The sequence below is a fragment of the Otolemur garnettii genome, unplaced genomic scaffold (assembly GCF_000181295.1).
Source record: "Otolemur garnettii isolate 467f Iridium unplaced genomic scaffold, OtoGar3 scaffold00018, whole genome shotgun sequence".
NCBI lineage: Eukaryota > Metazoa > Chordata > Mammalia > Primates > Galagidae > Otolemur > Otolemur garnettii.
Window position 1 is genome coordinate 14,218,451 of NW_003852413.1, and position 24,985 is coordinate 14,243,435.

Consider the following 24,985-nt stretch of genomic DNA (forward strand, 5'->3'; position numbering starts at 1 on the left):
CCGCGGGCTGCAGATGCTGCTGACCACGGCCGGAGCCTTCGCCGCCTTCTCGCTCATGGCCATCGCCATCGGCACCGACTACTGGCTCTACTCCAGCGCGCACATCTGCAACGGCACCAACCTGACCATGGACGACGGGCCCCCACCCCGCCGCGCCCGCGGCGACCTCACCCACTCGGGGCTGTGGCGGGTGTGCTGCATCGAAGGTATGGCCGGCCCTAGCCCTCCCCCCAACACACACACACGCGCACAGCCCGGGGCGCGGGCCGAGGAGGGGGTGGGCGCGGCGCCGGCTCCGCGCGAGACACAAAGAGCCGGAGCTGGCGGGCGGGTCCCCTCGCGGCCAGCTGTACACCAGCTCTGGTCTCTCCAACCAGGAGGAGACCTCCCAACACACCAATCCCACAAACTCTCCACTCGCACACGCACACCTCCTTGCCCACAGACACAATGAAACACACCGAAACTCACACGCGCGCGCGTATCCCGGGACCCATGCGATCCCCAGGGGCCGCGCCGGCGCCCCCGGGGGAGGTGGAGGTTGGCGAGGGGGCGGTAGGAGGCTGGGGTTTGGGGGGAGCGGACCGGAGAGGAGGGGAGGGAGGAGGGGGAGGGGTTGCTTGGCAACCGGTGTCTGTGCTATTGCTATGGGAACTGGCCATCCTGGGGCGGGGCCGGCCGGGGGCGGGGCGCGCCGGGGCCGCTCCGCGCTAGCTCCAGGCCCGGCCGAGGGCTGGGAACGCGGGTAGTGGCTTGGCTGGAGCCGCTTTGGGGGGCAGCCGTGTCACCCGAGCTTGATGCTCGCCACTTCTTTCACAGGGCCGTCGGCTCGCTCCTCTCGGCACGGTGGGGGGAAGGAGGGTGAGGGGAGCGCCACCAAGTCTCTCCCAACTGAGGCAGCGAGCCCTCAGTTGCGGCCCCAGGGCAGAGAAGCTGGGGTGACCTCGGCAGGAAACTGGGAGTGCTGGAGCGAGCTGAGTACTGGGAACTGCCAGGGAGGGGCGTGGTCGCCCGTTGGGGCAGGGCGTGCGACCCCAAGATGTGGTCTGAGGCCGAGTAGCAGATGTGGTAAGGTTAGATCGCCTCTGCCCCTTAGGTTGCGTCCCACCCTGCCGGCCCCCGACGCCTCCAACGTGGAGATGCGCTCGGCTTCAGCGCCTTCCGGGCGCCCTCCCGCCCGGCTGCGGAACTTGAACTAACAGGTGGCTGTGGGAGGGGCCGTCTGGTCCCGGCTAGGTCGTGCACAGGTCTGCCGCTTGGTTTGGCTCTCAGATTGGATACGGATGGTGAGAGTTGGCGGAGCGATCCTTTGGTTCTTCAAAAATCCTTGAACAGAGTTTCCTCTTTTCGTATAACCTTTTCCCCCGTGTTAACTCCGCCCCCCCACCAGTTCTTTGGGGGAAGTTCTTATACCTACCCTTCCTTACAGCCAGTCCCTGCAAATAGTTGAGCGTGGTTGGATCTTGGCGGAGGTTGTAGGGAACTCTTTAAAAGATAGCCCTTTTCTGGCTGCCTTTGAGCCATCTGAACAGAGGCTTTGTGAAGCTGAGTCTGCTTAGCGAAGTCGAACTTCCCCCTTCCCCCCACTCGAGGCCACACTTGTTCTCATCCGGAGTCTTGTTCACCTCTGTCTTCAGACCCACTCCCAAGTAGGCTGCTTTGCCGTTTGCAATTTGGAGCTAAATGCCAGGGCTAAGTAGAGACTTTAGGTAGCAGAAATGCACAGTCAGTAGTTCGGGAAACACAGCCACACAAAGGCCCGGGTGGGCCCACGATCACACCCTCCTCTTTTCTTTTGAAAAATATCATTTTTGGTGTGCAATCGCTCAGATCACGAACACCTACTCCTCTGCTCTGGAGAATGTACCCACGTCACTACCTGCCACAGCACCAGAGTTGGATACGGAGCAGGGGCTGCAATGCCCCCATGTTCTACCTGGCAAGCCCCACGGGGTGCCATCTGCCCAGTGCAATAAGTCATGCCACTGGTGCTATCCAAAGGCACACGTGGACCCAAGGCCTTCCAGTTTCCCAGGGGAAATTGGGACTAGCTCCTCTACTCCAGCAAGCCTGGCCTCGTTATTAATTCCTCATCCTAATTAGGATTAATGCTGCACTTAGCATCTTGCCAGCTGCCTCCAGCCATTTGCACTCCGGTGTTCATCAAGAGAGCCCCAAGCTGATCTGGGCAGCTGGCTCCTCTGGCAGAGGGAGCCATCTGGGGGGACTTCACAGAGAGAACTGGGCTGCCTCTGTCATTTCCCAAAGCTCAGGGGTTCTGAGGGCCAAACCAGGCCAGATCTGAGGCCAGAACATCCTCTTAGGTCCCAGGGGTGGGAGACCTGGTTCAAGATTCCTTGTTGGGGCTAGAATCATCGTGTAGTCCCTCAGCCTGGGTGGGAGCTGCCAGTTTATCTCATCAAGGCACATCAGGAGAGCAACAGCTCTCAGCTGTCTGGCACCGCCTACGATGCTTCCACCTGTCAGCAAGTGGTCAGGGCTGAGACCTGAGCAACACTTTAACCCCAGTTCTTCCTGGGGGTGTGAAGGGAGGGTTACCTCCATGTTCAGTTTGGATAAAATGCATTAATTCCACCTGTCCTCTTACACAGTACCCCAAAATATTATGTCCGAGCCGAAATGAAAAAAAAAGAAAGAAACAAAGAAAAAGCTAAACTGAAACTGAGCAAATACTGCAGCAGGCAGCTAATAAAACTCTGGATGCCACAGCAGAACCCTGAAGGGTTTGCTGGCAACTCAAACACAGCGGATTCAGTTTCCTGGTTGTTTCTCATAAATGATGTCAGGCCCTCAGAGCCCAGCCCTGGGTGTACTTAAGGCGCCCAAGCAGAGTGGCAGGGCTACGTGAAGCTGCTACTCCCAACTTCTCCACGGCTAACCGCACCTCAGGCTCTTTCTAGCCCCCAAAGCTGTGTCTCCCCTTCTACCCACCCCTCTGTTGGAAAGTGTCGGATGCTCAAGTACGCAGAGCCTTGTGTGTGTGTTGCTGTGTGGCATGCCCACGACAGCCCTGTGTGGGTGCTGACTTCACCCCCATTTGCAGATGAGAGAACAAGGTGCAGAGAGGTTCGGGGACTTGCCCAGAGGCACCCAGGTAGGGGGCAGCTGGGCCAGATTTGAGCCTTTGTCTCACTACAAAGCCCTTCCCACCATATCATCCTGCCTTTCCCCACACAGCTTCTGGGTTGCCATTAAAAATAGAACGAAGTACTTGACTACCCAGTGGAGCCCAGCTCTGAGGTCGGGCTGGCCGAGGCATGAAGGCATTTAGAAGCGAGAATATGCACAAACGATATACAAATTGCATAACGCCTTCTTCTCTCTCTTTCTGTCTTTGTGTCTCTTTCTCAATCTCTGTCTCTCCTTCTCTTTCTGTCTCTCTTTTTCTTTTTCCTGTGTCCTGCACTGGCCTATCTCTGCTACAAGTCACCTGCCCTCTCTTCCCCCAAGACCTTCACCTCAGTCTCTATGTCTCTGGTGACACCTAGCCAGGGTCAGGGACATAGGAAAGGGATGATATATCTTTTTTCAATCAAAGGCATCATCAATCAACATTTGTTCAGTCACTCATGCATTTTTTAATTAGACGGGTGTAAGCATGTAGACAAACAGCAAAGAATGTACCCTGTGGGCCAGGGACAGAAGACCCCACATAGACACGGAGAGGAAGAAGAGACGTGGCCCAAAGGGCAACAGCTGTGACCACGTTCTGAGGCCCCAACACCTGCTGCTACCTCTGGAGCACTTGCTGGGACTACCCAGTTACTGCGCTGCCATCAGGAGGGTTCTGGGACCAAACAAATGGTTCTAGCAAAGCTCAGCCTCAGCAGTGCCCTTCTACTCACATGTCCCCCACGTCCCCTGGCTCTGCCAGAGCATTAAGGTGGCAGCCTTGATGCCAGGGGTGGCCCCTGTGCCTACTCTGTGCCAGATCTGTGTTGGACACTGCAGGGGAAGGTACAGAGAAGGTTCTGGAACCTGAGAGTGAGAGAATCCCCCAGTCATGTTCACCTTCCTCACCTGGGCAGCACCCTGTACACCAGTGCACCCAACCTTTATTCACACCATGTCACACAGAAAAGTGAAATCTCAGCACTGTACCCTGGGGGTTGGAAGGAGAGGACAGCCGTGGATGCCCCACTCCCAGAGGGCCCCAGGCCTTGCCCAGGAGCTCACAGGTGGAGAGCTCACTCTTCCAGCATGCCTGGAACTCTCAGAGTAGATCACCTGGGAAGCTCAGCCTCAAACCACATGCCTGACATGGGACCGTGCAGAGAGGTTTGATCCACCCACTCTCGGCGTGGCATGGGGCCACAAATTCCCCTGTCTGTGTTTGCTTCCATTTTCTCTTTCAGGGACCCATAAGCAGCCTGTTTATTCAGGCCCAGCTGATGACAGAACAGGTACTCTGTTTCCTTGTGCTGAGGGCCACCAGGTCATAACGTCCCCCTCAGGCCCTCCTTTGCCCTCTGGTGTTAATAATACATATGTGACAGGCATCACTTAATGAAGACCTTCATGCAGTACTCACATTAGTTCGTGTAATTGCCAACAACTTTTCAAGGTAAATATTAATTATCTGCTTTTTTGGTGTAGAAAATGAGGATTAAGATGTCTACAGCTCCTGAGTATTGCCTTCCACTGCCCGGGTCACAGCTAAGGTTGATCGTATGAGCCCTTCCTTCCACTGCTCAGGGGTAATTCTTCATTTCAACCTTTATTTCACACAGATTCGGAAAGGGTCAGGTGTGGGGAGGGGTTGTTACAAGTCAGCGTAGGACAACATAATAAAACACGGTAGACTCGGTGGCTTAAACAACAGATATTCATTTCTCACAGTTCTGGAGGCTGTGAAGTCCAAGATCAAGGTGCTGGCTGATTCAGTTCCTGATGAGGTCTCTCTTCCCGCCTTGCAGATGGCCGCCTTCTTGCTGTGTGCTTATGTTATGGAGAGAGAGGAGCTGGCTCTTTGGTCTCTTCTAAGGGCACTAATTTCATCATGAGGACACTGCTACTACCCTCACAACCTCATCTAAACCTGGTTACTTCCCAGAGTCCTGTCTGCAAATACCATTGTTCACATTGAGGATTGAGCCTTCAACATATGACTTGGGGGGGATACAAACATGTAGTCCATAAGAGGGGTGTTCTCCCTATTCCTGCTCCATAATTGGTGCTCACTCTCCAGTGGTTCTGGACGGGACCCTGGAGGTCCCTTCTCAGATCTGTCTTCTCTTAATGGTCTGTTCTCTGGCTCAGCGCCTATAGTTCAACCAGCTAAGGTGCCAGCCACGTACACCTAAGGTGGTGGGTTTGAATCCCCAGCCCAGACCCGCCAAACAACAATGACGGCTGCAACCAAAAAATAGCCAGGTGTTGTGGTGGGCGCCTGTGGTCCCAGCTACTTGGGAGGCAGAGGCAGGAGACTCGCTTGAGCCCAGGAGTTGGAGGTTGCTGTGAGCTGTAATGCCACGGCACTCTACCCAGGGGGAAAGCTTGAGGCTCTGTCTCAAAAAAAAAAAAAAAAAAAAAAGGTCTGTTCTCCATCTCTTTTCTTCCCTCATCTGTTCTTTATTCCTTTCTCTCTTCTGGAGCTAGTTGACTTCGTGACAAAAAGCTAAGCGTCTAAGTCAGTGGTTCTCAACCTTCCTAATGCTGCGACCCTTTAATACAGTTCCTCATGTTGTGGTGACCTCCAACCATAAAATTATTTTCATGCACCTGTATTTGTACAGGGTGTATGTGATGGTTTTAGGTGATCCCTGTGAAAGGGTCGTTCGGCCCCCAGAGAGGTCGTGACCCACAGGTTGAGAACCTCTGGTCTAAGCCGGGGGACTGACTTAATGGTGCCACCTCTGAGCCAGCTTTGGAGGAGCCCCATGTCAGGGCTTCTGAAAGGCACAGTAGGAAAATCAGCGGGTCTTCAAAACAAATCCTCTATATCAGTCTCCACAGATGGCTCAAACTCTGAGGGTTTCCAGAACACAGTCCCAGAAGTCTAATATCTAGTAAGAAGGGACCTCAGGTCACCTGCTCCAGGGTCTCAGAAGGGAGGGAGACAAAGAACAGCCCAGCTAGACTGGAGCAGCAGTGTGCTCGGAAGACAGCCTGGTGGGCCTCGGTCTCCTCATTTGAAAATGGAGCCCGGCTGGCCTGGAGCTTTCCTCCCATCTCTGACTTTCTGCCACCCAAGCCCCAGAGAGTCCCTACACGTAGCTTCCATGCTGAATCTGCTTCAATTTGGTCTTGTTGAGGGTTCACGCATGCGGAGAGGGTTTTCTCCAGCTGGAAGAGCCTTTGAGATTACTGAGTTCAGTTGTTTTCAGCCTTTCCTCTCCTGAGACATGAGTGGGATGTAAATGACCTGCCTGCCGGGCACATTTCTACTCATTCATTCATTCATTCATTCGGTACATGCTCATTGAGCACCTGGTCTGTGCCCGACGTGTGAGCCTCCAGGTCACAGCTGTGGACAGGACAGACAGGTCCCTGCTCCTCTGGGACTGACATTTGCACAGGCACGTCCTGGTGCTGACTGTATCATGATGAAAGCAGGGCAGGGGTGTGTGCACGGAGGGGCTGGGGAGAGCCACTGCCGGCAGGCAGTCAAGGGATCAGGGAATGCTGTTAAGGAAGCTCGTGTTAAGCCCAAACCTGAGCCACAAAAAAACAGAGCTGAAGGAAAACCTTCCAGAAAGAGGAGGAAGCAAGCCAAGGCCCCCCAGTCGGGGAAGGGCCTGGTGAGGACAGGGGAGGAGGTGAGGAGCGGGCTCCAGGGAGCCTCTGAAGTCAGGGCCAGGGCCTGTGCTATTTTACACGAGACTTCTGCTATGGGGGTCAAGCAGGGGGAAAGTACTCTGAGCTGTGTTATTAGAAGACCCTCCAGTCATGCGTGGAGAGTGGAGATTCCAGGTGGCAGTGGGGCCAAGAGGAGGCCCAGCTGGACGTGGCTGCAGGTGACCAGACTGTAGACCAGGGCTAAACAGCAGCAGCAGACACAGGAGAAGTGGAGGGAAGATGGGAAGGGGAGCATGGAATAAAGGGTGACTGTCCGGGTTTGGGGGCTACGCTAAGTGGTGGCACCACATGCCAAGGGAGTCAGGCAGAAGGAGTGGTTGTGGGGAAGAAAATCAAGGGTTATTGACCCCTGGGGGGGTCCCAGATTCTGTCACTACTACCTGACACTCGAATGTAGTGCCAGCGGGCATGGAACTCAGGAGCGCCATGGTCTCTCCAGGTAGCCTCAGGGGCTATGGGTCCATCTCAGCTGCCCCGTACCACTGGGCAGGTCTCTCACCCTGCTGAGGTCTGGGGCGGGGGCCATTCTTCGCTGTGGGGGACAGTTGGTGTGATGTAGGAACCAATGGCCCAGTGGCACTCGTCCTCCTCCAGTCCTGACAACCAAAATGTCTTCAGATGTTGCTACAAGCCCATGGGGTGAGGGGCACAATTGCCCCTGTGGAGAAACACGAGTCTTGGTGAAAGTGTCATTTAGCTCAGCAGAGGGCAGAGGGGGAAGGCCCAATTCCTGGGAGCTGCCAGGAACCCCACTCATTTCGACCTTTCGAGAAAGCGCTTGGAACACAAATAAGGGGCCTCCATCCTATTATCGAGATGACCTGGTGTCTGCTGAGGTGCTGGCTCCATCCGTTATTAATAACAATATTTGCCTGGCCTGCAGCGCCCAGCACAGTGTTGGCACTGAGAACTGCTGATACAGGCCAATCCTTACATTGCAAGGCCAAGGAAACTCAGGACCAGCAAGGCAGAGTGCCTTAGCCAAGGACACATGGCTTGTTAGCCACAGAGCCAGTTGCAGAAGTGGGTGTGGGGCTGCCCGGGTAGGGCTCCATCCCCCACATTGCCTCCACTCGGGCAGGTGCCTGGGCCAAGGTTGGGCACCAACCAGCCACCATAACATGGGGCAGCAGCAAAAAGTGCAGAATGAAGACAGGAACTCACTCCTGCCGGGCCCTTCTGGGTCCCTCTGCGCCATGCTCGTTGTCCCTGCAACGGTCCTCTGAGTTGGGGTTGTCCTGCACACACAGTCATAGAAACAGCCTCTCCCTCCACACGGACATTCTCCTGTACACAGGCTCCTTCCCTGGGGACAGCTTCAAAAAGGGAGCAAACGGGTTCTGACCCCCAGGGAGGGGCCCCAAGCACCTCCTTCCCGCCCCCGATTCTCACACGAGACCCTCTTTTCTGAACTGCAAGGCAGCTCATGGTAACAGACGAAGAAGGCCTTTTCCCTTAACATAGCGATTTCTTCATATGAAAAACTTTTCAAAGCTGGGAAAATTGCATCTCATGATTTTACTCTGTTCTGTTCTTCCTGCTTCAACCAGAAAAGAGAAAAAAAGGAAGAAAGGGACAAGACAAATAATAAAAGAAGCGAGGGACTGGGGTGGATGTAAAAATAAAAGTAGGAGGGTGGGGTGGTGATGGAGTCCCATTAGCATGTGCAAACCTGCTGCCCAGCCCGGGGGCAGCGGCCAGAGGGAGGCTACAGATTTGTCTCTGAGCATCCTGGGGGCCAGGACAAAGAGAAGGGAATGACCAGACAGAAGTTTCACAAAGTGCATGTAATGAAAGGGAAATAGTTCACAAGAGAAGCACGGCTCTTTCTGATGTAGAGGCCTGGAAGAAATGATGTCCTTTATACAAGGGACATCAAAGGACATTCTATCACAGTAAAATGGACTCCATGGAAAAGGCAGCATGGGGCAGGGGAAAGAGGCCAAGTTTGGGAATCAGACACCTTGTGTTCAAATCCCTGTTGGGCCAGGGAGCTGTGTAGCTTTGGGCAGGTTAGTTACCCTCTCTGAGCTGTCATCCATGTGTCTAGAAAATGGGTAATGAGGCAGCACATGGGAAAGGACCCAGCGCACACCTGCAGAGTGTTTGTGAGGACACCTCTGGGTGGAATGGGCACTGTCCCTGCTGTCCCTGGTGCCTGCATTCCACGAGGCTCCTTGGGGTAGTGGGATGTGTCCAGTGAGATGGAGCCAGAGAAGGGACTTAGCTGCCCCCCGCATTCACAGGGGACCCTTCTAGGGAAGCTCCTAGGTCTTTGCACAGTAGATAGTACCATCCCCACAGACTCCGGGCCCTCCGGTGGGCTCCAGGGCAGGGTAGAGAGCAACGTCATGCTAGCCTTGGCACCATGTCCCCAACCCTACTCTCCTACCCCCACTGAACTTCCCTGGAGTCATGCTGGAATCCAAGAGACAGAGAGGTAATTGGGTCCAAAGAATCATCCGAGTGTGTCTGCTGCCCTAAAGTATCAGGACCACTCGTCCTGCTGTGGGATCCCTCTTCCACCCCCTCCCCAGATTTCGCTCCATCCTTCAAGTCAGCATCCTCTGTGGAGCCAGTCCCAGCTCCTTTCTTGGGCCTTTCAAACGTCTATGTCCCCATGGCTTCACTGTACATGGCCTGGGAGGGCTCTGGATTCTAACTGGAGCTGCTCTTCTCCTACCCTGACACCCCGCCCCCGGGGCTGCAGACCAGAGCAGAGTCTCCATTCACCACGTCCAGCCCTTAGACGCCCAGCCGTGCTCAGCGATGCTGCTCCACTGTCCTCCCCATCTCCACTTTGCCCCATTTCTGAAAGACAATATGGAAAGGCCAAGGCCAAGGGCGGTTTCTGGACTCAGCCTCAGATAAGGCCTAGGAAAACCCAAATAGTTAAAGATCATCCATCTCCTTGGCCCACCAGCCACCAGACTCTGTCACCTCCCGGCCCCAGGGACACAGGCAAGGACTAGATGCTTGTCCCCGCTCACTGTCTTTGCCCCCCATTAGTCTACATGGAAGCAGCAGCACCAGATGGCCAGCCCTGAAGTTGCACAGATCTGAATTTGAGTCAGGGCTGGGCCACTTGTGGGCCACTTCGAACAAATTGCCTAACCTCTCTGAACTCCAGTTCCTTCATTATAAAACAGGGGCATCATTGAATCAACCCTTTTGTTGAGAAAGCTTAGGAGAAAATGTGCAAAATTCCCCCTTCTAGTGCCTGGCACCTTGTAAATGTGCAAAACATTTCATCACTCTCTCCTTTTTCCATGTTTCCTGAACCTTGGAAGTTTTCCCAGAGAAATAAGTTGCCCAAACTCTGGAGCCAACCTGAGCAAAGCCCCATGTCAGCTCACTGACCTCCAGGGGCCAAGAAAGGAGGAAGCTGAGCCTCCCCCAGTGGGGACCCTGGTGCCGTCTCATCACTTCTCAGGGGCAGGACCTCTCTGAACGGCCGAGGCTGTCAATCAGGAACTGAAATAGGGGTCAGCACCATGCAGTGCCCAGGGCAGTGTGTGCCCAGTATAACATTTTCAGGTGTGGCAAGCCTGCCAAGTGCCCCAGCGTGCCCTGAAGGGGCCAAAAGGAACTGGGGAGCTTCCAGTAGCCTTGGGGCCCATACTGCTGCCCAGAGACAGAAGACAGCACTGAGGGAAGGCAGGTTATAGCTCAGTCCATGCATCGCACCAACACCTACTGACACCTGCCTTACTGACACCTGCTGCTGTGGGCATGAGGCTGCAGCTGTGAGCTTCCCACATGGCATGATAAGGCCCAGGACATGGGAGGACAGTGCCAGAGTATGAAAACCAGCAGAATGGGAGTCAGGAGACCTCGGCCTGGTCCTGATTCTGCCACTGGCCATCTGGACAGACTTTGGCTTGTCCCTTATCCTCCTGGAACCTCTGTTTTCTCTGCTGTCCCCTTAGCAAATAATACCTGCCCTTCCCTCCCTTCTCCCTTTATCCCTCTTCCCTTCTTTCATCCTCCACCATTCCTCCATTCTCCCTCCTCTCTCCTCTCTCCTTCCCTCATCTTCCGTCATCCCTCCCCATCCCTCCCTCCTGCCTCAATCCCTTCCCCCATCCCCTCCCTCCTCCCTCTCTCCTTTCTCCTCCCTCCATTCTTCTCACCTCCATCCCTTCCTCTAACCTCCAACCCTGCGTCCTCTCTGCACTCTCCAGCCCTCCTCCCTCCTTCCTTCCTCCCTCCTTCCCTCTAGCTTCCCTCACTCCTCTCATTTCTTGTCTTCATTCATTCCTTCTCCTCCCTCCCTGCACCTTCCATTCCTCTCTGCTCCACCCACCCAGGGTCATGTGAATTTCCAACCAGAGGACATTTGGGAAGTGCTGTGAGCAGCACAGTGGCCGCGCTCCCACAGAGACACTCAGAGGAGGCAGTGACTTCAGGCTCATTTTCTTGGAAGCACTCTTGGCTTTGGCCTCTTTTCCCTCTGACACCTTGGCAAGGATGAGCCTGCTGGTGGTAGCCTGGGCCCAGGAGGCCGTGCTACTGGCTGGCGTGACCTCATTTGGAGAGCATCTCCCCCTTCCTCCCTCAGCCTAGTCAGTCACTAGTCCTTCCCACAGGAAGAGTGAGCCTGCCGGAGCCCAGCACAGTGCTGGCCACTGCAGAGGCAGGGGGAGAGTCCCTTTCCTGTGACACCCCCTGGGGGTTACTTGCACCTCTCCACCTACAGCACCCACCCCACCCCTCCCCTCCACTTCTCTCTACCTCACCCCACCAGCCCTGCTGTCTCCCCCCCCCCCCCCCCCCGGTGCCCAAAGCAGTGTCTGGCCTGCCCCGCCTCCCCACTGCCAGCTCTCTCCACACACAGCCAGGAAGACTATGGAAAATAAAAACCAGAGCCTGTCATCCCCCAGCCATATACCCTTCAAAGAGACTGCATAAAGTCATTCCCTAATAACTGGTGCCCCAAGCTCTAGCCCCACCTGCCCTCTGACGTCTCCCCATGGAGCCCCGCTGTGCAGAAGGGAGTTGGAAGGTGGCATCTGACAGTTAATAGGACAGGGTGGGATGGGTCCTCCTGCACTGTGTGCTGGATCTGTGACCCTGTCCTCAGTTTATCTGTGCCTCAGTTTTCTCATCTGAAAAATGGAGATATAATAGACTCACCACCACCGCCCTGCTAGAATGTCACAAAGATGAAGTGAGATTGCCATGGAAGGTGCTGAGGATCGTCCTGGCACAGTGGGTGGCTGTCATTTGGAGAGCTATCTTGGATGGCACGTCTGGGGGAGGAGCTGCACAAAGGGCCTTCCCTTCCCAGTTCGAGAGGCGAGGCGACTCGATCCTACACAAGTGGGCAGCGTTGAGGGGTTTCATGCTGAGACTCCTCCCGTGGGGCAGACAGGTTGGAGCCTAGAGACCTTCCAAGAGACCACTGTGGTTGTCCCTGGAGTGCAGTTGGGAGGGGCTGGCTGAGGCAGTGGTGCTGAGAAGGCCATAGCTGTTGGATGTCCAAGAACGGGTGGATTCCAAAGACTTCAGGGTGTGGGGGAGGCAGGTGAGAGAGGCAGGAAGCCGGGAAGGTGCCCTGAGCCCAGCCAGCCTAACTGGGCAGTGGAGCCGTTTCCCAGGACACAGAACAAAAGAAGGGAGCTCAGCTTCAGATGAAGTGGTGACAGGGCACCCCTGTCTAGAGGGCGCAGGCCTGGTTGGGGGCTCAATGTAGGAGTCACCTGCTGGATGGGTGGACACCATTCCCTGTGATGAGCCACCAGACTGTCAACGCTGAGTGCTTTGGGTTGCCTCGTGGGACAAATGGCACAGTGGCAGTGTATTTTCTGAACCAAATCTCAGGGTTCAGACCAGGCAATGGAATTGTTGTTATTGTGGGCACAAGAGGCAACCCAGGGGGCCACTGGAGCCCAGATTGCTGAATGTTGGCACTCAGGAAGTTGGGGGAGGGATGCTCTAGAAACGCCCAGACTCTGGTCATATGTCATGTGCAAAGGATGTAAGATGACTGGTGACACCAGGGCTGGGACTTGTGCAGTCACACAGGGCCCTGCGCTTGGAAGGCCCCAGCTCATTTCATGCTGTGCTATCACTGTCTGGAAATTCTTTATTATTTTGAACGAAAGAACCGTATTTTTCATTTCATACTAGACCAGCAAATTATGTCGCTGCTCCTGGGGGCCCTGTTCTGCTCTGAGAAGACTGATTAGAAGAAGAGCAAGAAGGAGAAGCTGGCACAGGAGGGAGGAAGCTGAAAGCAGACCTCACCTCCCTCTTGCTTTTTATTTCCTTTTTTTGAGACCGAGTCTCACTATGTCACCCTTGGTAGAGTGCTGTGACATCCTAGCTCACAGCAACCTCAAACTCTTGGGCGTAAGCTCTTGCCTCAGCCTCCCAAGTAGCTGGGACTACGGGCACCAGCCAAAACACCCAGCTATTTTTTGTTGCAGTTCTCATTGTTTTGTTGGCCTGGGTCAGGCTCAAACCCGCCACCCTCAGTGTACGTGGCTGACGCAGTAACCACTGTGCCACAGGTGCCGAGCCCCTCTTGCTTGGCTTTATTACCACAGGCTTGAAATAAACAGCAGCTCTTAGGATTGGAAAGGAGGCAGGACATGGTGGTACAGGGCCCAGAGCCCAGAGTGAGTCAGGGTTTGAACTCAGTACCCGCAGGGCCAGGCATTTAGGGGGCCCCTACTGATTGTCTGGCTTCAGACTGGGCACAGTGGGTACAGAAGACCCCAGGTACGCACACACTCTCTGGTTCTGGAGGCTCTGGGGTGCCAGCAGGAGGAAGGACAAATGGCGGAGGGGAGAGGGAAGCCTCAGACACACCCTGGATGTCAGGGACCCCTCCCAGGCGCTCTAACAAGACTGTTCATCTCATTGCAGAGTTAGGCGAATCAAATGGAAAATACACGTGGGGCCCCGCGCACATCTGTCTCACCACAGGCTTGAAATAAACAGCAGCTCTTAGGATTGGAAAGGAGGCAGGACATGATGGTGCAGGGCCCAGAGCCCAGGGTGAACCAGGCTCTGTCCCTACTGGCCACGGGACCTCAAGCCGAGTCTCGGTGCTCTGTGCACCCTGTTAGCGCGCCCTTCCGTGCTGATTTGCTGGAAGGAGTCCAGATAAAATATGTAAGTGCTCAAATTAGGGATGGAGTAGAAAACGTTCAGTGCACGGTGGTTCTCATCAGTGGTTCTCATCAGCCAACCCCAAGAAGGCGCTGCAGGTGGGGGAAGGGGCCCAGCCGGGGCTGTGAGGCTGCGTCTGAGAGGGCTCTTCCCTCTCAGGAGGGATCCTCCTGCCCACTTCACCCCCAGCCCACACACCAAACCTCACGCAACGACAAGAACACGGATCCCCAAACATTCCCTGAGGACATTTCAGGACAGCCAGGCTCCCGTCCAGGGGCCGGACAGTCCGGCCAAGGCCGTGTCACCAGCTCATCATTCACATGCGGCGGGGGGTAGGGCGACCCACACTCGCTTCCGGCCCTCAGCTCTGAAAAGCCCTGATAACAAGTGCACATTGAAGGCCCAGGTTCCCCAGGGCGAGCACGCTGTCCTCGGCTCGCATCTGAGCCCTCGCCTGAGACATTGTCTCGCTTCAGCAGTTTGGCATGTCATACAAAGGGGCTCTGATTTTTCCTGATGTCCAACTCCTCTTGCATGAAAAATGGCTTTGGTTGTCTTTCTGCCCACAGATTTCAGAGTGTGAGTCAAGGCCAGATGCCTGGTGGGCAGAGAGGCCCCTTTTGCTTAACCGTTTGGAGGGTCTCCCTTCATCTAGCTTGACGGCCACTTGTGGCCTGTGGCTTTGGCCTCAGGGTCAGTCTCTCAGGAGTTGCCTGCTGGCCTCAGGCCCATCCACACTCTCACACTGGTCGGTTCCTCGTCCCCTGCGGTGAATGTTTCTGATGTGTCCCAGGGGTCCCTCCTGGGGTGACTGCCATTCCTACTGTCCTTGTCACCACACACACCTGGCCAACCCTCTGCCACGCAAATCAGCCTTTTCTGTAATCCCCGGGGCCTTCTCCCCTCCTGTCTTCTCCCTTTCTCTCCTTTCTTTCTTTCTCATATTTCTAACTATTTCTCCCCCTTTTCCTTTCAAGTCAGCTGTATTTCAGCCACACCAGCCCTCTCCTGCCTCCTGCTCGCGATGGCCTTTTGAAAGTTCTTGAGGCATTTCCTAGATAAAAAAAATGTATTATTTTAACTCTGCGATTATTAGGAGGGTTATTAAACATGAGGAGAATTCTATTAAATAGCAAATTGAGTGAGTCAAAAACCCGCAGATGTAGAACCTTTAAAGATCATCTGGTATAAAATAGATGCGACAATGGCGATGGCTGGGGAAAAATACTGGAAGGAAATTTACCAAACTGTTAAACAGGTGGTCGTGGAAACTCGGGAGTGATTCATTTAATCTTTTATCTTTTTTGAATGTTCTGTGATGTTGAAGGGGAACAATAGAAGCCTGATATTGAAATATTGAAAAGAATCCCAGGCCCAGACGGATGAATGAATGTGTCCGTCCATTCACCAGGGAAGGTATTTGCTGTCTTTATTCTTAACTGAATCTAGGAATGCACACCCAGGCACCACGCCCGGTCACTTCTGCCAGCAGCTTACTACAGGGCTACCTCTGACTTCTAACCAAATTGGTTCCTGGATCAAAGCCTTTGAGAGCCATCCACAGTTGAATCTTTATTTCCTATCAGCACAATTTGCACATTGGGTTCCATCCCTAGAAATCCATCTCCTACAATAAAAGTGCCAAAACTGACCACAAAAGTAAGGGAAAAGCAAATAAAACCCAGATATAATGCCCTTATAAACTTTTATCACATATGTAAAAACTAAGTAGTTAATAGAAGAGCTGTGTCATGAGAAGTTCCCTAGGGAGAATGTTTTTGCCTGAGCCAGACTGGCCAAGATATCTTAAAATATGAATCCAGTGAAGTTTGAACAGAAGACGCTTTCTTTTTCTTTTTTTCTTCCCTAGGAGATCTCCCTGTGGCAAGTTTAAACACACGCTTCATTGCCCCCCAAATCCTTAAACTGTTTAAAATCAAAGATTCTTCTGTCTCAAAAATTTTCCATTGCCAATTCCGTTTGTGTAAATTCTTCAGAGAAGTCTTCAGATCATGAATACTGGAGGAAAGACAGTTTCTACTGTGACTTCTACTGCCCCCCTGAAATGATCCTTTGCTCTTGGTGGCAGAGTCAGTTGACTCTGCAATGCCTATTGATGCAAACATGTCAGCTCCCCCTGGGTCCTTGTCTCCTGGTGCCGAGAATGCCACTTTTAGAGGTGCCTAGTTCAAGTAAAGGTGCCAGTTGAACACTTCTGGAGGGACACAGGTCACAAAACCAGCACCTTCCAGCTGAGATTCTCAGATCTTGGACTAGAACGTTATTCTTTAAATTTAATCCCGTTCCCCTCTTGTTCAGTCTTTCCCGGAGCTAAAAACAAACCACTCGTCCCCAGCCCTGAAAAGCCCTTCCTATTCTGAGGAGCGGTTAGGTCCTGCTTCAGTCTTCCCAGTTCTGGAGGAAAGGGAATGAAATTTACCTGTTTTGTTGTTGTTGTTGTTTAAAAAAAAAAAAAAAAACCTGTTTACTTTCTCCAGATTGTTTCTGGCTTCAAACGCCCAAGCCTTTGTGCCAAGTACCATGGAGGTGCTGGGTCCAGAGCCCCAAAGGAGACCCTCCCTCTCCACTTATCAGGGCCAGCTTCTGAGTTGCCCACAAGCAGGAAGGGGCCGGGGCTGGCCCTGCACACTTTCCTCCACCCTTAGCTCTTTATCCAACCCAAGCTCTTGTGCTCACTTCTCTGTTTAAGATCCCTAGTTATGAATCACTTAAAAGGAAGAGTAAATGTCTACTGAGCACTCACTGTTAGCGCATGTTATTTTCGTAACAGTGAGGAGTTCATGTTATTTAATTAATTAATCATGATTTAATCAGGTGCATTAGTACAGAAAGAGAGCTGACACTTGCTGTGGCTCTTCCTGTGTCCCAAGGCTTCCCTGAACCCTTTATATATGGGTTAAATTGCTTTCTCTTCAGTCACCCAGGGGAGGCAGGTGCTGTCACTGCTTCCATTGTATAGATGGAGAAGCCGAGATACAGAGAGGTTAAGGAGCTTGCCCGAGGCCCCAGAGCCAACAAGTGGTGAAGTCAGGATTCAAACCCAGGCTCTCTGGCTTCAGATTCCATTCTCTTCGTTCAGCTATACCACCCCCAGTTGGTCACAGTGGTAGCTGTGATGTACCGAAAATCTCTTACGTCCAGGCGCTTCAGAGTTTGCCTCGTCATCACAACGCAGCATGAGTGACACTTCTCCAGTGGGAGACTAGCCAGACTGTGACACCCACCAGCATCTGCTCCAAGGTCTCTGGCTCCAAAGGCTGTTCTGCGCTCTCTCCAGCGCTGTGCTAAAAACAGAAGAGGGTGTGGGGTAGAACCCAGGGCCACAGTGCCAGAGGAGGATGCACGGGGCAGGACCTGCTCCACAGGTGCATCCCAGGGGTCGCCAGGCACTGGCTGTGGGCTGGGCTGGCACAGCAGGCTCCTCAGAGGAGGCGTGCACAGCGTCGTGACCAGAGCAGTGCACGCTGCTGGGCCCTAGGTCTGACTCATGCGTACTGGGGAGGAAGGATTCTGCTGTCAGACTGTGAACAGTTCTTAAGATGGGGAGCTCTCAGCAGAGAAGGTGAAAATCTCTCTACTCAAGGCAGCTCCTTTAAGAAGACATTAGCGTGCACTTCAAAGCCCAGAACCCGTGTTCTGCAGGGGATGCCACCCGCCTGCAGGCTCTCACACCCAGATTCTGATTGTTGCCATTCACGTGGGGACTCCCAGCTCACACAAGGCAGATAGAAAAACAGCCTCATCATACGGAGTGCTTCCATTCATGTCCTGTTCAAATGCAGGCAGAACCTACGAGGGCGAAGCAGTTGGGAGGTGGCTGCCTTCGTGGGGCGTGGACGGAGAGGGCGCAGGAGGGAGCCTCTGGGGGAGGGGGCACATTTTACACCGTGAGCTGGGCGCTGGCTATGCCCATGTAAACACTTGATCTTTGAGCTGCACTCTTAGGATTACCCTTCATATATTGTCCTCAATAGAAATTTAAAACAAACTAATATAAGTCTGAGGAAGCGCAGACTCCCAGGTGGCCTGCCACCAGCCCATGCCTGCCCCTCCAACTGCTGGCCCATCTTCTCTTCAATCCTAGTTAGTAAAGCAAGTCCCCCTGGGAGTGAGTGTCCCTACCTCTGTGCTCTAGGGCTCAGAGATGAGGAACTCCAGCGTCCCAGGAATGCTGTTTGACCCTGGAGGAAAAGACGTCACTGTGTCTGTGGATTCTGTGACTTGGAGCTGTTTGGGCTGACATGACCTCCCACTGGCTCCTGCCTTGCTGACCCCTTGAGAAGGGGATTCTGACAGCCCCAGAGGGTAGAGCAGCAGAAGCAGAGTCCGACTTGAACTCACCTTGAGCTTAAACTCACCCAGAACAGCCCTGGCTACTAAGCAGGAGTCTGTGCTGGCAACAAGCCAAGCAAGTTCTGGGCACCCAAAGAGTCATTCATTCATTCACCCAGAAAATCTTTATTGATGGCCTGCTACTTACCAAGCAGGATTCGGAGTGACAGGAAAGTTGTTTACACGACAGCGAGTGAAACAGACCAAAATTCATTGATTATATTGTCGGGGGAGGGGCAGACACCAAGTAGCAAGGAAAGTAAGGAGCACTGAGTTGAGGCTTATGATGTTAAACTGGCACTTGTCACTCTAGGGTGCTCTTGATTCCAGCCAGGGAAAGTCAGGGAGGGCTTCTCAAAGGAGGTAGCATTTATTCTGTGTCTTGCAGGATGTGTAAGAGTCCCAGGCAGGAACTTGTGCATGCAGAGACGTGTCATTCATGCACACACACACACACACACACACACACGCACACACTCACCTTTGCATTCTTTGTTCATTCAGCATAGAGCACCCAGATGAAAAATAGAATCCCATCCTATTCCTCAAAGAAATCAGTGTCCAGTGGGGAGAGGGGAGACAGGCAGGCAGCCTACTGGTGCCGTTCTACACAGAAGTATGATGACCAAGGAGCAGTAGCCGCGCAGAGAAGAAGGCCCGTAGGCCTGGGAGGTGGTCTCGGGAGTGTTTCTGGTGGCAGCTCAGTAAGCCAATTGAGAAAGATGAACACACATTTGCTATGGGAACCAGGAGGAAGAAAGTGTCCCCACAGGTCCTGGGCAAAGGCATGGACATACCGTGCACACTCTCAGACAATCAGACATGGTTAACCAGCACCGACCGTGTCTCAGAACACAGAGTATGTTCCAGAAGACCTAAGAAATTTGGCTCTGTGGAAGCAGAAAGCCCAATAGGAGAGGAGGCCCAGGAGCTGGGGACGGGGAGGTAAGTAGGACTGGAGGCTAAAAGGCCCATCCCACCTCCACGCAGTGCCAAGAAGCCTGGTTTTGCCTTCTTGGCCAGTGTCTCTGGTTAAGGCTCTCACCAAGAGGGCATCCAGAGCCACCTTGTGTCCTGAGAACCCACTGGGCACTCCCCCGCGGGGCAACAGGGACAGCAGAGTGGGATGCAGCAGGGTGGGAGACAGACTGGGCAACAGGGCTGGAGACAGGAGAGCTGTTAGGGGGACACTGGCTGAGAGTACAGGCTGGGCAGGGCCCAACTGCTGCTGCGCCAGTTGGAGCAGATCGCTCGAGGCTCTCAGGTCTTCTTATCTCATTTCTTCACTACTTAACTAACCTCCTCAGAGGAGGAGACCAAGGCACAACCTGTTACAGGAACTCTCTCAACTGGCGGAGCTGTGTCTGGGTTTGAACCCAGGCAGTCTGGCCCCAGGAGCCATGTCCCAGACCACCACACATAATGCCTCTCGTGGCAGGCAGGCCCCTGCCTTCTAGATGCAGGCTGAGAGCCATGGACTTCTTTGGGGTTGTGGGAAAAGCCACCCACGCTGGTGCCTGTTTCCAGCAGGTTATGGGCCAGCTCTGTGCCCCAGGGCCAGCTCTTCACTGAGGCCTTCTCAGCTCCTTCCTGGTGGGACCGTGCCTGTTGGCCGGCCTCCCTACACTGGCCATGTCTCCATCTTGCGGTGCTGGCTGGGAGACACGTTGCCGCCCACATGCTGTCTGGAGACCACTAGCTGTCAACACCCCAGGACTAAGCCCTGGGGGACCAAAAACACAGTGATGAGACACGCTATGACGTGAATGAACTTCAAAAAGATCATGTCACCGGAAAGACACCAGACACAGAAGCCCACTGTGTGAGTGTGTCAGGGTTGTTGTAACCAATTTACACTGAGTGGGCAGCTTAGACGTGAATGCATCGTCTCACGGTTCCAGGGCCTGGAAGTTCAAAGTGTCCCAAGCGGTTAGTTCCTGCCAATGGTTGTAAGAGAGACCTTGTCCCTTCTGAAGGCTGTGAGAGAGAATCCAGCTTCCAGTGGGCTGCTGGCCGGCTCTGCTCCCCGGCTTGCAGAAGCATTGCCTTCATCTCTGCCTTCTCTTCGTGTGGTTTCTCTCTGGGTGCGTGTCTCTGTGCCCAAATTTCTCTTTTTATAAAGACACCAGTCACACTAGATTAGGGCCCACCCTAGGGTCCTCACCTGAGCTGTGTCTTCAATGACCCTGTTTCCAAATAAGGTCACATTATGAGGTACTGAGGGTGAGGATGTCAACGTATGAATTTGGTGGGGGAGGGAGACACGATCACCCCTTAACAGCCACATCTTGTATGATTCCATTTGTATGAAATACCCGATATGTTCACAGGAACAGGAAGCAGATTGATTAGTGTCCGCTGGGGGCTGGGGAGAAAGGCTGGTGGGGATGACTTCATGATTACACAGTTTCCATCTGGGGGATGAGAATATTCTGGAACTAGGAAACAGGGGCTTAGGAAGATTAGGCAACCTGCTTGAGGTTGCATAGCTGCTAAGTGGTTAAAATGGGATTTGTTTGAAAGTTTGTGTTCTTTTCATTACTGCTGAGTTTGAGTGGAGGTTTCTCCTTGGATAAATTATTCAGATTCTTTGAGTCTCGTTTTCCTCATCTACAAAATGGATTAACTATATCAACCTCATCCTCTATCCATGTGAGAATTTGATGTATGTTAAGAGTCATGGTACATTCTTCGTGCTTGTTAATGGTCATTATTGTTACTCCTTCAGTCAGTCCATTCAAGAACACAGAGACCACTGTGTGTCTTTCAGACAGAGGAATTTAATACAGGGAGTTGAGCACCCAGGTGAGGGAAGCACTGAAAAGTTCAAATGGGAGAACCAGCCGGTACTCAGATATGACTACAGAAAGCCCTTCCCCTCCCCCTGTGATGGAGAGGGGACAAGAGAAGGCTGTTTTACTGGAGTCAGAGGCCAGGGCATCCAGGAGGTGCTTGGCTCACAGAGAGAGGTAGGACCACAGAGGGTGGGGTTTTCCAGAACGAATCAGACCCCCTGAAAAGATGCAGCAGCTTCCAGAAACTGTCCAAGGAAGAGAGGGAAAAATACCCTGACTTTCCCCTCCTCCCTCCCTCTCTTTCCATCAGAGCCTCCTACAGAACGCACCTACCCAGAAGCACGGCCAAGGGAGCCTGGGAGGTGTAGCTCCTGGGGTAGAGCTCTCAGCTGTGGGTCTGGCTGGTGAGCCATGTCATGGCTGGTGTGATGTGTTCTGCATGACATTGGCAGGTCCGAGATGGGACACAGCCCTGGCGTGTGCACACTGCAGTTTGCTTCAAGGGAGGGAGGCAGAGTCGCAGCACAGTGCGTATGCCTCATGGTTGCACACCCTTTCTGTCTGCATGTGGCACGTGCAGCTGCACACAGTGTGGCCACAGAGCCTCAACCCTGAGAGTACCCAGCCTGGCTACATGAGTCCGTGGGCAGCACCTGCGAGCGTGAGAGCCGTCACACAGCATCTGAAGCTGTATCTGTTGCCATGATGGGAAGGCCCAGGTGGAACCACATGTGCCAAGGCTCATAGTGCTCCTTCCATGGTCCCCTGTGACTCGGCAATCTGGTTACCTGAGCCAGTGTGTGCACACACTTTCCTTCTCCAAATTGCTGCCACAGAGAGAGAGGACAGAGCAGCCACTTAGAGAGGAGGAGACCCTTGGAATCTTCAGCACCGGGTTTTCTTTGAAGTGGGGAAGCAACTTTCCTGTCCTCCTTAGAAACCCAGCTCTGTCATTAGGGATGTTGCTGCCTCTGCCTCTTGGCTTTGCAGGTGGGCCTGGCCTCCTGCAGGGCCTGCCTCCCACCACCTGCGTCCTCGCCTCCATAATTCATTTGGCTTTTGCATCTCTCACCACTCAGACTACACCAAGCAGTTCATGGTCCCCACAGCTCTCCAGATGAGACATCAAAGGGGGCTCTTTGCCTCTCTCAGGCCAGAACATTATAGAAATTTCTTGGTGGGGGGAGGCGGGCTTCCATTTCTGGTTCCCTCATATATAAGGCATTGAAAAAGCAGGAGAGTTAGTTGAGAAAAGGATGCTATTGAGGACTATGTGTTCCCTTCCCAACAGCTTTAGCATTGGGGGGTGTTGTGGATGCACCTGTGTCCCCCCAGGAGAGATCATGTTGAGGTCCTAACCCCTGGTCCCTATGAAAGGGACCTTATTTGGAAATAGGGTCTGTCAAGTGTAATCCTGTTGAGATGAGGTCGTACTCCATAAGGGAAGGCCCTAACCCAGTAGAGTCGGCCCTTATGAAAAGAAGAGGAAGCCACAGCCAGAGGGAGGAGGCCACAGAGAAGGTGGAGGCAGAGATTGGAGGGAGGCATCTGCCAGACAAGGAACGCCAGGGACTTATGGGGGCGGCAAGGGAGACACCAGATGCTAAGACAGAGGCATGGGACAGATCCTTCCCTAGATCTTTCAGAAAGAGAACAGCGCTACTGACCTTGATTTTGGACTTCCGACCTCCAGCACTATGAAAGAATACGTTTCTGTTGTTTTAAGCTACCTGTTTGTGGTACTTCGTTATGGCAGCCCCAGAAAATTAATACCAGGAAATTAATTCAGCCTTGCAAATACCTACCAAATTAACCAGTGTCTTGAAATCCCTTCCATGTTGCTCTCCAAAGATGAGCGACCCCATGTGAAAGAAATGTGATTTTTCTTAGTAACTGTGTTGAGAACTACTAGGTAGGCTACAAACATAGATGCCTCTGTTTATTTAACCCTCCCACCAGCTCATGACGTAAGTACTGTTACTCTCTCCATTTACAGTTGAGGAAACTGAGTCTTAGAGAGATGAATTAGTTTCATCAAGGCAACATGAGTATTTTTATTTCTTTCTGGGTCAGTGGCTATTTTCAAAGCCAGACTGGACTCCTGGAGGCAAAATGAACTTTCCTATACTTAACAAATTACCAAAACTTAGTGGCTTTAAAACAAACACAGATGTATTATCTCACAGTTTCTGTGGCTTGGGAGTCTGGGCACACTGAGCCTGCACAAGTGTCCCAAGGATACAATCACAGACAGTATCAGCCATGTGGCTTTCCTCTCCGGAGCACTGGGTCCTCCTGTGAGCCCACAGGAATTCTGTGGCACAATTCAGCTGGTTGTGTTGTGGCACAGAGGCCTCATTCTCTCACTGGGTATCAGCCAGGGGCCTCTCAGTCCTAAAGGCCACCCACAGTCCTTGCCACGCAGCCCCACCTGCAGCTTACAGCATGGCTACATGCTTTCTTTCAGGCCAGCAGGAAAGTCTCTCTGGCTTCTCCCCCTCCAACCACCTGCCACAGCAGAGTCTCACATTACATAATCTAATCATCATATTCCCAGGTTCCACCCACACTCCAGGGGTGGGCATTATACAGGGTGTGCAGCAGGGGTGGGTGTCTTGGGGTCTATCTTAGGATTCTGCCTGAGCAGAAGGGGCTTTGGTAAAAAGGGTGAGTTCAGGTCAGATGAACTTGACTTTGAGTTCAGGCTCTATCCCTCACTGGGGGTGGGGGAATCTTAGGGAATTTTCTTCTGCATTCTTTAAAGCTGAGTATCTTTATTTTTAAAAAGGGGGCAGTAAGAGCAGATTCAAAGGGCTGATATGAGGATGACACTAGTTAAACCATAAAGGGCTGGCTGTTGCTAGGACCTCAGTCATGGCAGCTCCCCCTGTCCCACTGTGGTCCAGTTGGAAGGCACCTGGTCCTGGAGTTAGAAGGCCTGCCTGGGCTCCAGCCTGACCTCAGCGCCCTTCCCCTTTTTGCCCAAATGCTAAGATTCACAATAGCTTTGCCCCGTGGAAGAGGAAGATGAATTGAGATCCCCAAAGAAAAACCCACGTTAGAAAGGCCTCTCCTTCCTGGACTGTGTGAGGTGTGGCTCTCCTCTTCCCAGGAGCCAAAGGGACCCCCTGCCCCTCGTGGAGCTGAGCCAAGCAGTGGGGACAGGGGTGGGGTGTGCAGGGCAGTGGCAGATGTCTCTGCTCCTCTGCTGTCACTACATGGGTCTGTTTAGCAGCTTCACTGTGTTCTTTCTATTGTGACCCTTGGGAGAGTCTTCATTAGTCTCGTGGTGGCTCCCTGCTCACGTGGGCAGGAATGCCAGCCAACAAGGGTGTGTTTTGGTTGTTTTGTTCCCCATCCTGATGTGACACCTTCCAGACCAGGGATGGACCAGCCCTTAGGCGTCCACCCTGGCTACGGCCTGACAGCTTCCAGCCACTTACATGTGAACAACCAGGAAGGCGGCTGCAGCTCCAGGCCAGAAACCTTGTGTGTTTCACGGCCAGAGCCCTGACGGACTGTGCGGGGGATCCTGGACCCAGGGCAGGGATGTGCAGGCCGAGCTTTCTTCGGTGCTGCAAAGCAGAGTTCTGGTTGAAATTCCGCTATCTGCTCTCCATTTCCTGCCTCATCCCCACCACCTTTCCGCCCACTGGAATGCCACTGGCCCCTCCCCAGGGGAGCCTCCCGCCCAGCCCACTCTGTCCATCTCTCAGGATTCACCTTGAAGCCCCTATCCCCACGGAGCCTGGTCCATCTCTGGCAGGAGGTAATGCCTCCCTTCTCTGGATTCCTGGAGCACTGGGTTTTCCGGACTGTGGCTCAATGTGTTGTGCCATGTCATAGGGTCCCACCAAGCTCCCAGAGGCCAGAGACAGCGTGGACCCCTCTCAGGC

At 53.4% G+C, this 24,985-nt stretch overlaps 1 protein-coding gene across 1 annotated transcript in view; it reads left to right on the plus strand.

Annotated features, from left to right (window-relative positions):
• Positions 1 to 4: 4 nt before the first annotated feature.
• The window catches only part of CACNG4 (calcium voltage-gated channel auxiliary subunit gamma 4), a gene marked incomplete at its 5' end in the record, with an annotated part of 53,928 nt that continues 28,947 nt past the window's right edge, over positions 5 to 24,985 (plus strand). The window contains one exon of the mRNA XM_003786615.3: positions 5 to 206. Coding sequence (XP_003786663.3) covers positions 5 to 206 — 202 coding nt within the window. The remainder of the gene's footprint in view (positions 207 to 24,985) is intronic.